The sequence below is a fragment of the Canis lupus genome, chromosome 3 (genome assembly GCF_048164855.1).
Source record: "Canis lupus baileyi chromosome 3, mCanLup2.hap1, whole genome shotgun sequence".
Lineage (NCBI taxonomy): Eukaryota > Metazoa > Chordata > Mammalia > Carnivora > Canidae > Canis > Canis lupus.
Window position 1 is genome coordinate 40,827,358 of NC_132840.1, and position 17,918 is coordinate 40,845,275.

The window sequence follows — 17,918 nt, forward strand, 5'->3', positions numbered from 1 at the left end:
TGGAGCAAATTCTAACTACAGATTAGTGAATATTCATAAATACTCACTTGTTATAGCTTTCTTATATAAAAAGAAAATTTTCTATTTTTCCAAATATAAAGCAACCTGAAATAGAGGCCCATTTTAATACATAAACTTTTAGGGTTCCAGATGAAGTCATTAAAGGTATGTTCACAGTATTTACTTTATAAATTTACACATTCATATTTTTAAAACTGTCAAATGTTAAATTTTTTTGCCTATTCCCACATTTAATGACTTAAATTTATTCAGATTCTTTCAACACATATCTGTGTCCATAAATACATTATCACTAGAATCACCTTTTGGTCATTTAACAAAGCTTTCCGAATATACCATCTTAATTTTCATCAAAATTGTTTGAGATACAGTAATTTTTGAATCCATAATATCAGAATTTTATCCTGATCTTGAGTACTCATTTGCATAACAATAGACTTTACAAGAATTCCCTTTGTAAGCACATAGTGATAATCTTCACAATAGAACTACTTACTCTGTTGTTTGTTAGAGTGCTATTTAAAAAGCTTGTTTATAACAACATTCAGTGCTCACAATTTGAAAGACATGCATCCTAATTACTAAGTCTGTTAAATTTCCTTGCTTCCTTCATATTTTCCATTACTAATTCTGTGCAGTTACCTTTGTAAGCTCCCTAAAAGGGCACTGATTAAAATTGTTTCAGTCCCATGGGCACTTGGGTGGTTTAGTCAGTTAAACGTCCAGCTCTTGGTTTTAGCTCAGGTCATGATCTCAGGATTGTGAGATCGAGCCTCACATGGGGCTCCATGTCAGACTCTGTGCTGGGTGTGGAGCCTAGTTGGGATGCTTTCTCTCTCCCTCTGCGCCCCACCCCCCAATTGCACACACACTCTCTCTCCTTTTTTTTTTTTTTAAAGATTTTATTTATTTGACAGCAAGAGTGTGCACAAGCAAGGGGAGTGGCAGGCTGAAGGAGAAGCAGTCTCCCCCCCCTGAGCAGGGGCCCAACAAGGGACTCAATCCCAGGACCCTGGGATCATGTCCTAAGCCTAAGGCAGACACTTAACTGACTGAGCTACCCAGGCACTTACACACTCTGTCTTAAAATAGTTTTAGCTTTCATGTGTCTTGTCTGCAGAATATTTTATTCTATTTAAATAATTATAAGTTCTTGTTTGGGGCATTAATTATTTTCCTTTCTTCCTGAACTCCACACAGTATAAAGGAGGAAAATTTTTTCTTTTACCCCCATTGGTTCTCTGGCTGGGGCCTTGGAAATTCAGCTGATGAAAGATTAACAAAAGAAAAACAATTTATTAACAAGTGTGGCATGCACTTTTGCAAGAGAAACTCATTGATGACTGACTCAAAGGGGTAGTTAGAACTTGGGCTCACATAGCATCTTAACAAAGAAGAGTAAACTTATAGAGAAGTGACCAGACAAGGAAAAAGGGGCTTAGACTTTAGGATCAGAGCTGTAGGAAGGTAAATATAAGGGGAAAATTGATGGAAGATAATGGTTGTTTTAATAAGATTTGTTATGTATGTTCCTCTTGCTGCCGTCTCTGAGCTGAAGAAAACTTAGAGTCATTTCTGGTGATTAACAGTCAGGGGAAGATAGCTTTTCTGTACATACTATTTCTCATTTGTCTCCCTCTCAGGATAATCCTTATTCCAAAGTGGCATATTTTTGATAGAATGGTCTGATTCTCTGTAACAGTTACACACGTAAGATCAGGATGGGCTTGAATCTTTTTTTTGCTTCCTCAGAAATGAACTCATGTGATGAAAATTTGTTATCTAATATTACAAGCCTTGGGTAGATTTTTAAAACATTTGAATACCATACAAATATGTAATTCTCAATACTCCTTTAGAGAGTGCCCTCCAGAGGGTAGAGTAACATTATCACTTCTGTCTTCATTATAATATCCATTTTGGACTACAGATATAGCTGTATTTGTGGAGCGCAAATAGTTCCTGACTACTTTACCATTGTCTGCTACTCTCTTACTCTATTTTAATTGAAGGACAAAACTATCAAGATTTATAGATCTGGTTCTTTATTTTAGTTGTAGTAAAATACACATTGCAGTAGCCCCTCCCACCCCCCACCCCCCATGGCCCATCTATGGTTTGACTTTACCAGTTTCAATTATCTGTAGTCAACTGAGGTCTGGAAGCAAATGATCCTCCTCCTGACATATTGCCAGAAGCTAACACATGCCTGCATCATTCACATCACTATGTCTTATCACTTAGGCATTTTATCATCTCACATCATCATCATAAAAAGAAGGGTGAGTACAGTACAATGAGATATTTCAAGAGAGAAAGAGATCACATTTACCTAACTCTTATTATAATATGTTATTATTGTTCTATTTTATTATTAGTTATCATTGTAATCTTTTACTGTGCTTAATTTATAACTTTATCATAGGTATGTATAGGAAAAAATAGTACATACAGGGTTTGAGACTATCCTTGGTTTCAGGCATCTACTGGGAGTCTTGGGATGTATCCCTCACAGATAAGGAGGGGCTACTGTACATTAAATTTACCATTTTAACGATTTCTTGGTTTACGGTTCCAGTAGCATTAAATCACTTGCATTATTATACAACCATTATTATCATCCATCTCCAAAACTTTTTCATCTTTCCAGATTGAAAGTCTATACCCATTAAACAGTAACTATCCATTCTCCCCCTTCTCTCATCCCCTGGCAAACAACCACAGTTCCACTTTCTTTCTCTAAGAATTTGACTACTTTAGGCACCTCATGTAAGTGGAATCATACATTATTTGTCCTTTTGTATGAGGCTTATTTCATTTAGCATGATGCCTTCAAGGTTCATCCACATTGTAGCCTGTGTTGGGATTTTCCCCTTTATCTTATTTTTATTTTTATTTTTTAAAAGATTTTATTTATTTATTCATGAGAGACACACAGAAAGAGGCAGAGACATAGGCAGAGGGAGAGGCAGGCTCCCTGTGGGAAGCCTGATGTGGGACTTGATTCCAGAACCCTGGGATCATGACCTGAGCCAAAGGCAGACGCTCAACCACTGAGCCTCCCAGGTGCCTAATTTTGTCCCTTTATAAGGCTGAATAATATTCTATTATATACCACAGTTTGTTTACCCATTCATCAGCTGATGAACACCTGGATTGTTTCTACCTTTGGCTACTGTGAATAATGCTGTTGTAAACACTGATATAAAGTATCTGTTCAAATCATTGTTTTAATATTTTGGGGAACCCCCATCCTATTTTCCACAGTAGCTGCATCATTTTGTATTCCCACCAGTAATGCACCAATTTTCCAATTTTTCCACATGCCTGGCAATACTTGTTTCGTATTTTGTTTTTTAAATAAGTGCAAAATAGTATCTTATTGCAGTCTTAATTTGCATTTTCTGAATTATTACTATTAGGAAAGGTTGAGTTACTTTTCATGTGCTCATCAAACATCTTCATATATTCTCTGGAGAAGTGTACAAGTTTTTTTTGCCTCTTTTCAAAAGATCTGAGTCTTACCTGAGGATTATTTATTTAACACTAATTAAATAAAACACTTATTTTCTTCTCTATTTAGAAAAACTCATTTTCCTAAAGAGCTAATCCTTTGTATTGAAATTCAGATTCAGATACCAATTCTCTTTTCCTCAGTTACATAATTGCCATTAACATTTTTTTAAGTCCAAAATTGTTTAAAATTTCTTCTGGCAAGTACTAAGTACTAAGTACTCTTCCTTCACTCCCTTCTCTAAGAAATTATTTTATTCTAGGCAGCTAGGTAGTTGTATCTCCTTTCTCACCCCAATTTAATATTTGAGTTGAATTCTGTGTTCTGTAGGCACCATTAGATATCTGATAGAGTTCTATACTTAGCTATATTCATAATCTATAGAAAAAGCTAGCAGTATTTGGCACATCAGCTTATGAGACATCCTTCTCTTACCATTGAAGTCTGACCAATATAATGTTAATGAAAACAATGGACCATGTAAAAGATGTCATCACCTTCTTTGTTTTGAATGATCTAAATTTCCAACAGTAGAGAATAACAGTATTATTCATCTTAAATGAATTGAAATATATCCCTCTAGTGGCCCTGATGTTGCCATTTAATTTTATGCTTATAAAAGTTTGTAAAATATCATAATAAAATATTTTAGTGAAGATTGTATGTCTGGAGATTATAACTTTCAGAAACCATAAAGACAGTTATCAAAGGAAGGCAAGCAGAAAATGCAAAAATCGTTGATTGTGCTTAGCTGTAGGTTTTAAGTGTGGGTAACTGGTGTTCACCAGGTAGATAAAAGTGGTAGGGAGGGTGAAGCAAGAACTTATAGCTGTGAAAATCCACCAGGTGTTTTGAGATTGTCAGTGAAGCTACTGAGATTGTGATCCAATGTGATCCATGAGTTATTATGTATCAGCCATTGACTTTGCTTGATTGGATAGATCTTTATTATTATACCTTTGTGATCATTTACTTAAATCTACTTATTAATGTTTATCAAACAAATTTTTTGTTAAAAAATTCAGTGTTTGCAAACAAAACCAAACCAGATTTTATTAGCTTGTAGCCTTGCAGATATTAAGTTACCAGCATTTGTTATTTGTTATAACAGTATAAACCGTTACTGAGAAGGCCTGATTTCAGGGCAGTTTTCTGCTGTCATTGTTATCTGGTTTGAACAACATTACAATGTTCCTCACTTTATCACAAAGTACTAATGCATTTCTGTCTTTCTTCCTCTCAAGATAAAAGAAAATTTTGGCATCGATTCCCTACCCTCCATATCCTCATCTGAAGGAAACAGTCAACAAGGCAGATTTGATGATCTGGAAAATCTTAATTCATTAACAAAAAGCAGTCTGGATTTAGGTTTGTGGTTTTTGTTTCTCATAAGCACAAATTACATTATTTTGCAATCTTTCAGTTTTATTTTTATATACTATAACTCTTACTGTCATATTTTTATTCATTATGATGCAAATTTAAATCTGTTTATTAATCTGCTTCAGTAAATCTAGAATAAATGTGGCTTATATGTCAATAAAGAACTTTCAGATTCTATTTCCTGAGAGGGCTGTATTTTCAGTGCTTGATTTTGCTTTTTATGAGCAGTATGGATTAAAACTAAAACTAGTACCTTATATGTTAAAACTGAAATAAGTCTCTGCTAATATATATTAAAATCTCTGATGCCATTAAGTGATACTGTTAGCTCATTGAATGGGGTTGTTAAATATTAATAAAGAGAGGCATATTTTAAACATTTATGAACATTTTTATAGCCATATATTATGGTCAATTTTGGTACATTAATAACTTAGTTTCCATTAAAGAATCCTAAAAGTATAATGCCTCTCCTTGCCTACCCCCAATATTGATTCTTATATAATTTTGAAAACTTGACTTTGAAAAATAATTTTTCTTTATCCAATACTGAAATATTGAAGGTTGTTAGATTATTAAGATCCCTAGGTGAGACAGTTAAGTTCTTTCATAGCACTGGGATTTATAGAGCCATTGTTCAGGATTTATGCTGTCCTTCACGTGTTATGACTCTGCTTATAGGAAAAATCTTTCTCTTTGGGCACTTCTCATGTTGTATGCCCCAGTCTTTCTCTTTGGGCCCTTCTCATGACTCTGTAGGAGTCAGTGTACTGTGGAAGGTTATGTAATAGTTTCTATGAATTCATTCTGTTGAATAATATCTTAAGAATGGAATACTTGCTAAAGATCGAAGTCATTTGGGAGCACCTGAGGGGCTCAGTTGGTTAAGCATCTGACTCCTGATTTTGGCTCAGGCCATGATGGTCAGGATCATGAGATCAAGCCTGGCATCGGGCTCTGCGCTGAGTGTGTAGCCTGCTTAAGATTCTCAATCTCTCACTCACCTTCTGCCCCCCTCCCATCCCCTCTTGCTTACTCTCTCAGAAGAACAAACATAAAAGATTGAAATCATCTATGAGATGATAACAATTGTCAAATCCTTGTGAGTCAAAACACAGCATGGATAGTTTATTTTGAATATCTAAGATTAGATGAGTTTATCCTGTGTTTCATGATACATAACCAGTTGTGACTAGGATAAAAATGGGACTTTTCCCCCTTACTAAGTGTCCCATTATACTAGTTTTGAAAAATTTAGTACATCTCTATAGTCCTCTAACTAAGTACTTGGAGAAGATTTATGGCACAAATGAAATAATAATTGAATTAATAGCCATATCTGTTTGATTGCCGTTGATACTTTATAGCAATGCCATTACTATTTTGGACCAAGTAATTCTTCGCTTTGGAGACCTGACCTGTATATCGTAGAATGTTTAGCAGCTTCCCTGCTTTCTAACCCTGATGCCAGTGGTACTCACATTCCCAGTCATGATCAAAATCAAATGTCTCCGGACATTGCCAGATGTACCCAGGGAGCAAAATTGCAGAGAATTGCTTCCTGCTCTATACTGTCAGGATTGAAAGGACAGACTGGTTGGACGGGGTGGGTGTTTGTGGGGAGGAGCTGTGGAGTTGGGAAGAAGACAGAGAAGGTAGTCCCTCTTGAGCTCTACTCTGTATTATCTAAGTGATTCCAAGTTATTTCCTCTGACTTCTGCTGCCTATATAAGTTTCTTAGGGCGGCTGTAACAAGTTGTCACGAACTTGGTGGGTTAAAACAACAGAAACTATTTCTCTCACGGTTCTCAAGACCCGAAGTCCTAAATCAAGGTGCTGTGCTCCCTCTGAAGCTGTTAGGGGAAAATCTGTTTTGTTTTGTTTTGTTTTGTTTTTCCTCCTCTGGCTTCTGGCAGCTCATGGCTGCATCACTGTCATATGTGCCTCTGTCTTCCTATGGCAGCCCTCTCTTTTCTTTTCCCTGTGTCTTTTCTTCATTGTCTCTTATAAGGACATCTGTCATTGGATTTAGGGCCCACTTGGGTAATCCAGGATGGTCTCATCTCACGATACTTACTTATATCTGCAAAGATTTTTTTTTTTTTTTCCCAAATAAGGTTACATTCATAGGTTTTGTGGCTTGGGTCTATCTTTAGAGAGGTCCCCAATGTGCCCACTACACTGCCTTAATCTAATACTTTGCAAAGCCCTGGGAATTCAATTTTTAGAGATTCTAGTTTCAGGAATACAGTTAGACTTATATATCTTAGGTCTGCCCTCACTAGAAAAGCATTCATAGCCACATGCTTTTAGGAAAATTGTTTGAAAGCCTCTAGAATGCTGTGCGGCAGGGATGACTATTTGGGTTAATGCTAACTGTGGGTAGGCTAAGAAATTATTAATACAGAGTCGATACAGATTTCAGCAGCATATATATTGAATTAATTCTACTCAAAATTTGATTTTGCTCTTGAGATCTTGTCCAGCAAACAGCTGATGGTTTCAGTCCCAGGTCTCTGTACTAAGCAGGTACACCAGGCAATCCCTCAGGCTTCTCCAAACCTCTCTGTTTCCTGAATTATAAAATGAAAGGTTTGAGCTAAGTGTACTCTGAGCCCTCTTTTAAATCTGTGACTCTTTGATCACTTTATTAGTAACAGACAATTTTAGATTTATCTCTGAACAATGAAATTTCTTTTTCCAAACAATTAGTTTAAAAATTATTTTTAAGAACCTTATGTGTAAAGTGCTATTCTTAACCCTATACTCACTCAATTCAACATTATGTATCCTCTTTGAGCCTCTATTCTTCATGAGCTATGAAACCAGCCCATAAATTAGGATAATTAATAAGGAAAAGCATACAAGATAAATTCCAATCAATAATTCATTTAGTGAAAAAAAAAATTCATTTAGTGTACAAGTTTTCAGAAAGTTTCAGACAGAAAGTAGTTCTATTTCCTAATCTTTGACTGCCCCTGCCTAGATGGTGCCTCAGGGAAGCTTGGATCAATCTGTTGTCGCACCCAAAAGTCAGGCACACATACTCATTTGTATGCCTAGCTCTTACTATAAACTAGGCTTCTAGAGGGTGAGGCTTGTATCTGATTGTGTTACCATGGTAGGTGCTCAAGAAATATTTGTTGAATGAGAAAGGGAAATGCTACTTATGTGTGGTTATTCAACAGCATTGCAATCCCAAGGCTTCCCCGCTCCCTACACTCACCCCCCCTACCCCCACCCCCCGCCCTATGGCCAAGTTATATAACAGCCCACCCTCCTCTCTACTTGCATTCTTCTTGCCTTTATTCTGTTGACCATAATGTGCTTGCACCTCACCAAGTATAAACCTTTTGAAAATTTCCTCCATTCCTCTGCTGTAAACATTAACCTCCATTTGTCCACGACCTTTTTTTTTTTTTTTAACTTTGTTTTTCTAACCTTTGTGCTTCTGTTACGGCCCTTACCTAACACCTGTGTAGGCCCTCAAGGACTCTATTTGTTTTATGGCTTCTGGGTATTGCAGTGCACTTGGTGAACAGCTCTGTAAGGCATGTGTTAAGCACTGTGACAGAAATGTGTACCTGAGCACCAGCCCCAGGGGTCCTTGGAGGAGGAATGGAGCGGAGGGCACGGGCAGCCTCGTTGTGGAACAATGAAAAGTTTGAAACAGACCACGGCAGCCTGTGAAACCCAATGCCGTAATTTAGAGGTCTGCTTTTACCAGCATCTGTAGCTGGGAAACTGCTCCGCAAATAGAGCCGGTTCCCTCTTCCTGACACGGGTGTTTAGCCATTCTGACCAGAATCGAGTCCCACCCCTGGTATATCCTCAGTAGGAAGGAGGCAGACCTAGGCAAAGCTACAACTTTGAGGCGAGGATATGGAATAGAGTGCTTTGCAGGAGTATAGGCCCCAGTGGACAGGAGTCAAGGGTACACGGGGATGAGGGACAGGCTCTGAGACTTCCTGTAACACCACCTAAGCCTTACAGTTACTTTCACCTGCTCTTCAGAGTCTGTTGCATTACCAACTGATTAGATTCTGATTCCCAGGTTTCTAGGCAAGTTAAAAGGAGTAGTAGTGAATTTACTAGGATATTTGTTCATTATGAAGAAATGGAAAGAGTTTGGGTGATGCTTATAGGAAAAATTCTAGGACAATATCTTTAGCTCTTAAAAATCATTTCTGATTTTCTGAGAAACCAGAGCTCCAAGAAATACTATGAATGTATGGATTTAAGGAAGGCATGTAAGGGCAATTCATCATATTTGAATAATATGCTAAAGAAAGGTTGGCTGGGGCAGCCCCTGTTGCTCAGCGGTTTAGCGCCACCTTCGGCCTGGGGCATGATTCTGGAGACCGGGGATCGAGTCCCGCGTCGGCTACCTGCATGGAGCCTGCTTCTCCCTCTGCCTGTGTCTCTGCCTCTCTCTCACTCTCCTCTCTGTATTCTCATGAATAAATAAATAAAATCTTTTTAAAAAAATAAAGGTTGGCTGAGAATAGATTAGATTACAGTAGATTACTGGGGTGTATCCTAAGGGTGATGAATGGACCCATGCCAATATGGGTGCAGGTCTCTATGTGCTATAGGACTCGATGCACAACTAACTCTGCCCTAGTCCTTTTTTCAGTAAATGGGGAAATGACACTGATGGCAAGTCAGGTAAATTTGCACATTCCAGTTGGCAAAATTACTTAGCCTGAGTTTCTCTATCTATAGAAAAGTTGCTGGTATCTTTTCTAACTCATAGTTTGATATGAGAATTAAATGAGGTAACAAATGTAAATGACTTCTGACATTTGTAAACACAGCTCCCTTTTTTTAAAATTTTTTTTTTTTTTATACAAAGCTCCCTTAAAAATGTGTTTTCTTAACATGATAAGCCCTGGGTGATGTATGGAGTTGTCTAATCACTATATTGTATGCCTGAGTCTAATGTAACACTGTATGTTAACTATACAGAAATTAAATTAAAAAAATTTTTAAATGTGTTTTTATTTGGTTATTTTTATTCTGTGGAATTTTTTTTTTAAATAACTGAAGTGTAGGACTACCTACATTTGGGACAACTTAGGTTGAGAAGGGAAAATGTATAGTGAGATTAAGAACACAATTATTAAGGGGTTTTTTTTGATAAAATATTTATGTTGCTAAAATGTCATCTTTTCCATGAGGCCATATGTAAAATTGTAACTCTCTTGCACTGAGCAATCCCTATCCCCCTTCCTTGCTTCATTTTTCACCATACTACTTGTCACCATCTGACATATTAAACATTTTACTTATTCAGGTTAGTATAAATAAGATTCCTACCTGGAAGGGCTTGTGCCTGGTGGATGCCCATAACTATTGAACAAATGAAGGATGAATGAAAGAAGCATCTTGTATTCACTATCATCTGGGTTTGCTCTTTAGGCATGATGATTCCAAATGATGTCCAAGGTCCTGGTATGCTTGTTGAACTCCCTGCTGTGGCTCAAAGAAGGGAGCAAGAAGATTTACCCTTATACCAGCTCCCCAGGACCCGAGTTGTTTCCAAGGCCTCAGCATACACAGGAGCATCATCTTCTAGATATACTGCTGGTGCATGGTATGATACCATTTATCTTTGTTTTCACATTATAAAGTAGTTTTTGATCTTATTTTTTTAAAAAGCATGATTATGGTGGAACATTGGAAAATGGAGAAAATATGAATAAAATTGAATATTAGACAATTAGTATGAGAATTTCACATACTTAAAATTGAGCCATATATATAATTTTGTATTCCTGCAGTTGTGTAGAAAATGTACTACATAGAATATATGTTAGAAAATAAAAGGTTAATTAAGAGTTTATTTTAACAATGTAAGCGAGACATATGGACAAATTAAGGACAGAATGGATTTAGAGTTAGAGAATTTGATGGAACTGGTGACTGATTACGTGTTATGGTGAGATGACATAGTTAAGGATAACTTGTGTTTCTGGTGTGGGACAATAAATGGATTGTGGCATCTTAAATTCTTTTATATATATAGGAGCAAAGGAAGCAACCTAAGTGTCCATTGATGGATAGATGGATGGATAAAGAAGTCATGGTATTGGGGTGCCTGGTGGGTGGCTTAGTTGGTTAAGCATCTGTGTTCAGTTCAGGTCATGATCCTTGGGGTCCTGGGATTGAGCCCCACATCAGGCTCTCTGCTCAATGGGGAATCTGCTTCTCTCTCTCTGTGCTCATTTGCTCTCTCACTCTCTCTCAAATAAATAAATAAATAAAATCTTAAGAAAAAAAAAAGAAATGGTCTGTATACAATGGAATATTACTCAGCCATTAAAAGAATGCAGTATTGCCATTTTCAACAGCATGGATAGACATAGAGGATATTATGCTAAATGAGATAGGTCAGACAGTGAAACACAAATACCATATGATTTCACTTGTGGCATCTACAAAACAAAACAAATAAATGAACAAAGAAACTGTCTTGTAAAAAGAACAAAGTAGTAGTTGCTAGAGAGGAGAGGGAAGAGGGATGGGTGAAATAGGTGAAGAGGATTAAGAGGTACAGACTTCCAGTTATAAAATAAATAAGTCATGGGGATAAGTACAGCATAAGGAATATAGTTAATAATATGATAATTTTTATGGTGACAGATGGTAGCTACACTTATCATGGTGAGCTTTTCACAGTATATTTATACACCTAAAACTAATATAACATCGTATGTTATACTTCAGTTTAAAAAATGTTTATAGGAGCATGAACAGGTTCAAAGGGAAAATGAATTTGGTTTGGGACATGAGGGTTCCGCAAAGTGAAGTGGAATCAATTATATGTGTGATACTGGGGGTTAATGTTGAGGTCTATCCTGATGTGGATAATTGGGATCAAGATCAAATGTAGGTGAAACTGTTGGACTTGAATAGTCATCCAGAGTAAGGTCAAATAATAAGAGTATAGGGCCAAAATTGTAGTCCTGCAAAGCAGCAATCTTACAGGTATAAATGGAGGAAGAAAATAGTGAAGTGGAATGAACAAAACGTTGGAGGAAATTGATGAATTTAGTGATAGGCATAGAAACCAGGAAGATATTTGTTTTTTAAGGTTTATTTTAGAGAATGTGTGTGTGCAAGCAAGGGGAAGAGCAGAGGGAAAGGGAGGCAGAGAATCCTCAAGCAGACTCCCTGCAGAATACGGATCACTCCCTGTATGACCCTAAGATCATGACCTGAGCTGAAATCAAGAGTCAGGCGCTCAACTGACTGAGCCACCCAGGCACTCCCAGAAAGGAGAACATTTTAACAGAGGTCATCACAGACCATCATTATATGCTTCAGAGAGATCAGAGCAGATAAAACAGAATACTTTGCATGGGGTTTGGCTACACAGATGCCCTTGGTAAGCACAGAACAATTTTAGTAAAGTAAAAATTAGCAGTGGGTTGAGAATTGAATAGGTCTGAAATTAGGCGCAGTAAGACCAGTGTTTTCAGAATCCTGGTCATGAAGAGAGACTGATTTAATGCATATTACCTACATAGCTAGAGGGTTTTACTAGATTGAGGTAAAGGAGAACAGGTTATACATATATAACTACATATATATTATGTGTGTGTGCATGCATGTGTGTCTTTCTGTGAAAGATCTAGCAAAGGAATATGTAGATGCTAGAAAGGTGGTGATCAAATACAGTCGCTGGAGAGGGTAGAAGGAGAGAAGGACATTGCGCACCTTAGAGAGGTTTATTGAAATTTCTTTCCTTTGGGAAGAAGTTTACCTCACTCACAGAGACAGGTGCCAGGAATGAAAGGGAAAGTACAGGTAGAGTGCTATTTGTGTCCTGTGGGACACAAGAGAGCTTTTATTTTTTATGTTTTTTGTCATTTAGGTGGAGGTTATTTTAAAACAGTGATGAGGTGGTGGTAACATGAGCATTAAAAGGAGAGGTGTCAGGGGTCCCTGGATGGCTCAGTGACTGAGCATCTGCCTTTGGCTCGGGTTGTGATCCCAGAGGCCTGGGATCGAGTCCCGCATCAGGTTCCCCATAGGGAGCCCTTTGCCTGTTTCTCTGCCTCTCTTTGTGTCTCTCATGAATAAATAAATAAAATCTTAAAAAAAAAAAAAGGAGAGGTGTCAGAGTAGGGATTCATTTTTGAAACAAGGGTAGGAGAGTAACAGCCTAGTGGAGGAAGGGAGTTCAGAAAAATTTTGGCTCCCCTTTTCCAACTTGCCAGAGTAAGACAGTGTGCATCACTCACTGGTGTGATATCTGTGGCAGAGAACCAGAAGCTGTAGGAAGAACAGAAGATGTTGAGAGAACATTCGGTGAAGAGGTCAGGGTGTGGAGTAGTTTCTTGACAATTCAAGGAGATTGCATGGAGTATGATGGGTAGTTTGGCTGGGGAATCTTGGAGGTGGTTGTGGGAACGGAAGCAAGGAAAAGACAGAGCAGCAGGGAAGGAAGGAGTTGGAGATGTTGACCAAACATAACAGGGATGAGAGATAAGGTGGATTTATTGGCCTTCATGTTTTTATTAAAACTTCAGTTGAATTTTGTGTTGATATATGAAGTGTCTTAGAATGATATCACTTCTCTGTTCAGCAGCCTCATGACCTATAGTTTTAGATAGAAATTTCATATTACAAAAACTTGGTCTCTGCTTCAGCATAGCTCCTCTCTGAATGGAAAGGAGAGGCTCAGATAGGCTCAACTACTTGGAAGAATCTGGTGGCTTTTTCATTCAGCATCCCTGGACCAGTTTCCACAGGGGAGGTGCTGACAGATCCTGTGTCCTGGTGTGAGTGATGTCACCAGCTCTCGGGAGAAATGCCTAGCCTTAAACAGGCAATGGATTTGTTTCTTTAGGAGAGATGCCTGGAGGTGGAGGTATTGGAAGGCTGAGGAATACGATTTTATGACTTTTTAAAAATTGAAAAAAAAAATTGTAAGTAATTTCCACACACAGCATGGGTCTTGAACTTACACCCCTGAAATCAAGAATCATGTGCTCCACCTACTGAACCAGCCACGTGCCCCTAATTTTATGACTTTTTAAAAAGATTTGATTGATTGATTGATTGATTGATTGATTTATGAGAGACAGAGAGAGTGAGGCAGAGACATAGGCAGAGGCAGAAGCAAGCCCCTCACAGGGAGCCTGATGTGGTACTCGATCCCAAGACCCGGTGATCACGACCTGAGCCAAAGGCAGACGCTCAACCACTGAACCACTCGGGTACCCGAATTTTATTACTTTTAATATGATTAACTTACTTTCCAAATGAGACATCTTTATTTTTTAAATTTCTCTTAGGCTTGGTGTTAATGATTGAATCTGGCCAAAGAATTTGGAAATGGGGCTGCTTCTTTAAAAGTGTAGAACTATGACTGCAGAATTGGACAATATCTAAACAAATTTCTAAGACCACCCCTCCTTTCTTATGCAGAAGACAAAATGGAATATCTATTGTCTTACTCAATTCTTCCAGCTTCAGAGAAGGAAGATGCACTTGATTCCTACCCCATTCACTACTTTTTCTCTTAAAGTAACTTTGATAAACTGATTTCTTATGCAGGCACAGGCATTCAAGAGTTTTTTTTTTTTAAGATTTTATTTATTTATTCATGAGAGATAGAGAGAGAGAGAGAGGCAGAGACAGAAGCAGAGGGGGAAGCAGGCTCGACACAGGACTCGATCCCAGGTCTCCAGGATCCCACCCTGGACCCATGTGGCGCTAAACCGCTGGGCCACCCAGGCTGCCCCATTCAAGAGTTTTGACTTAACTTTAGTCTTGAGAGATCAGTCTTGTATTTGGATGTTGTTTTATTGACTTGCTGCCATAGATTCAGGGTTTATTGAAATTTCAGGAGATTCTAGAAGAGTTCCTCTATTTCCCCCCTTTAGTCTTTCAAGATATACCCCATGGAGTCAGGAACTTTCCTGAGTAATGCATAAATTCTTTTGGAAGACAGTCTTTTAGATCAGGGTATCATGAAATGCTGAATGGCATTTTAGAGTTTCTACTTTGCATTAATTTTTGTGTAGGACCCAGCAAAGTTATTTAATCTGCACTGTGCTTTTGCATCACACTGATACCGACTTCCCTGTACCTTTGGAAGCTTGTTTTTTTGTTTTTTGTTTTTAATATTCAATTTAAAGTGGACCAGTGGTGCAATGGGTAATATGTCTGACTATAGCTCAGAATATTTATTCAGCTTTTTTAAACTGAAAACAAAAACAGTTCACCTATTTCTCCTACCTTTACCACCTGACTCTTGTAACCACTAATGTGTTCTTTGTATCTATGAGCTTATCTTTTTGTTGTTTGTTTTAGATTCCACCCAGAGATCCTGTGGTATTTGTCTTTCTTTGTCTGATTTATTTCACTTCGCATAATACACTCAAGTTCCAACCATGTTGTCTCAAATGGCAAGATTTCACTCTTTTATGGCTGTATAATATTCCATTACATACACACACACACGCGCGCACCATGATTTCTTTATTCATCTATTAATGGGCTGTTTCTGTATCTTACTGTCATAAATAATGCTACAGTGAATATGGGGGTGCATATATCTTTCATCTTAGTGTTTTTATTTTTTTCAGATACCCAGAAGTGATATTGCTGGATCATACAGTAGTTGTATTTAAAAATTTTTGAAGAACATCCATATTTCTTTTAATTTACCTTTCCAGTAATAGTATACAGGAGTTCCCTTTTTCTCCATGTCTTTGCCAACCAAATACTTGTTATTTCTTGTTTTGTTTTTGATAATAGCCATTCTAACAGGTGTGAAGTGATATCTCATTAAGGGTTTGATTTGCATTTCTCTGATGACTTAAGATGTTAAGCATATTTTCATGTACCTGTTGGTCATCTGCATGTCTTCTTTAAAAAAAAAAAATGTCTACTCAGATCATCTGCCCATTTTTTTTTAAAGATTTATTTATTTATTTAGAGAGAGAGAGAGAGAGGCAGAGACACAGGCAGAGGGAGAAGCAGGCTCCATGCAGGGAGCCCGACGTGGAACTCGATCCCAAGTCTCCAGTATCACACCCCGGGCTGCAGGCGGCGCTAAACCACTGCGCCACCAGGGCTGCCCATCTGCCCATTTTTTAATTGGGTTGTTTGGTTTTTGGCATTGAGTTGTGTAAATTCTTTAAATATTTTGATTTTAGCCTTTATCAGATAGATGATTTGTAATTATTTGATCCCATTCAGTAGATTTCCATTTCATTTTGTGTATGGGTTCCTTTGCTGAACAGAAGCAGCTTTTTAGTTTGATGTAATTCCACTTATTTATTTTTGCTTTTTTTGCCTTCATTTTTGGTGTTGGATTAAAAAAATAATTGCCAAGACCTATGCCAAGGAGTTCACCACCTATGTTTGCTTCTAGGAATTTTATGGTTTCAGGTTCTTACAAGTCTTTAGTCCATTTTGAATTAATTTTTGTATACGCTGTAAGAGAATTGTCCAGTTTCATTCCTTCCTATGTGGCTGTGCAGTTTTCCTTATACCATTTATTGAAGAGACCATCCTTTCCCCACTGTATGTTCTTGGCTCCTTTGTTGTAAATTAATTGATCATCTATGTATGAGTTTGTTTCTGAGCTCTGTATTACATTGATCTATGTCTCTTTTTATGCCAATACCATACTATTTTAGTTACTATAGCTTTATAATATAGTTTGAAGTCTGGAAGCATATTGCCTCCAGGTTTGTTCTTTTTCAAGATTGCTTTGGTTCTTCTGGTTCTTTGTAGTTCCATACAAATTTTAGGATTGTTTGTTCTGTTTCTGTGAAAACTACCATTGGAATTTTGATAGCAGTTGCATTGAATCTGTATTTACTTAGGATAGTACAGACATTTTTATGATAATAAGTTTTCTAATCCATGAACATGGAATATCTTTCCAATTATTTGTGTTGTTTTCAATTTCTTTCATTAATATCTTGTATTTTTCAATATGCAAATCTTTCATCTTCTTGGTTAAGCTTTTTTTAGGTATTCTTTTCAGTGGAATTGTAAATGAGATTGTAAGAAAATTTATCTTTTTGATACTTTGTATTAGTATAGAGAAACAATAGATTTTTGCATGTTGATTTTGTATACTACAACTTTACTGAATTTAACAGTTTTTTGAGGAGCCTTTAGAGTTTTCTATACATAATAAATATCATGTCATCTGCAAATAGTAAGTTTTACTTCTTCATTTCCAATTTGGATACCTTTAGTTTCTTTTTCTGGTTTAATTGCTCTGGCTAGGACTTTCAGTACTATGTTGAATAAAAATGGTAAGAGTGGACATCCTTGTCTTGTTCCTAATCTTAAAGGAAAAGCTTTCACCTTTTCACTGTTGACTCTGTTATGAGCTGTGGGTTTGCATATTTATTATGTCACATTTATTATGTTGAGGTACATTCTCTCCATGCCGGCTTTGTTTAACAGAGTTTTTTTATTATGAATGGATGTTGAATTTTGCTAAATGCTTTTTTTCTGCATCTATTGAGATCATATGATTTTTATCCTTCATTTTTTTTTAAGATTTTATTTATTTATTCATGAGAGACACACAGAGAGAGAGGCAGAGACACAGGCAGAGGGAGAAGCAGGCCCCATGCATGCAGGGAACCTGATGTGTAGGACTTGATCCCGGATCTCCAGGATCACACCCTGGGCTGAAGGCAGCGTTAAACTGCTGAGCCACCCACGCTACCCATATCCTTCATTTTGTTAATGTCTTGTATCACACTGATTTGTGAATGGTCAACCATACTTGCATCCTTGGAATCATTCTCACTGGATTATGATGTATGATCCTTTCAATGTATTGTTGAATTTGGTTTGCTAATATTTTGTTGAGGATTTTTCCAACTATGTTCATCAGGGTTGTTGGCCTATAATTTTCTTTTTTTGTTGTGTCTTCATCTCGTTTTGGTATCAAGGTTATGCTGGCCTTGTAAAATGTGTTTGGAAGAGTTCAGCCCTTTGTATTTTTGGAAGA

At 37.2% G+C, this 17,918-nt stretch overlaps 1 protein-coding gene across 8 annotated transcripts in view; it reads left to right on the forward strand.

The window, feature by feature from the left end:
- PATJ (PATJ crumbs cell polarity complex component) overlaps positions 1–17,918 on the forward strand; it is a 356,261-nt gene that overhangs the window by 111,729 nt on the left and 226,614 nt on the right. For all 8 annotated transcript variants that reach the window (XM_072820502.1, XM_072820508.1, XM_072820504.1 and 5 more), the window contains exons 21-22: positions 4,780–4,903; positions 10,340–10,514. In XM_072820502.1, the coding sequence (XP_072676603.1) occupies positions 4,780–4,903; positions 10,340–10,514 (299 nt within the window). The remainder of the gene's footprint in view (positions 1–4,779; positions 4,904–10,339; positions 10,515–17,918) is intronic.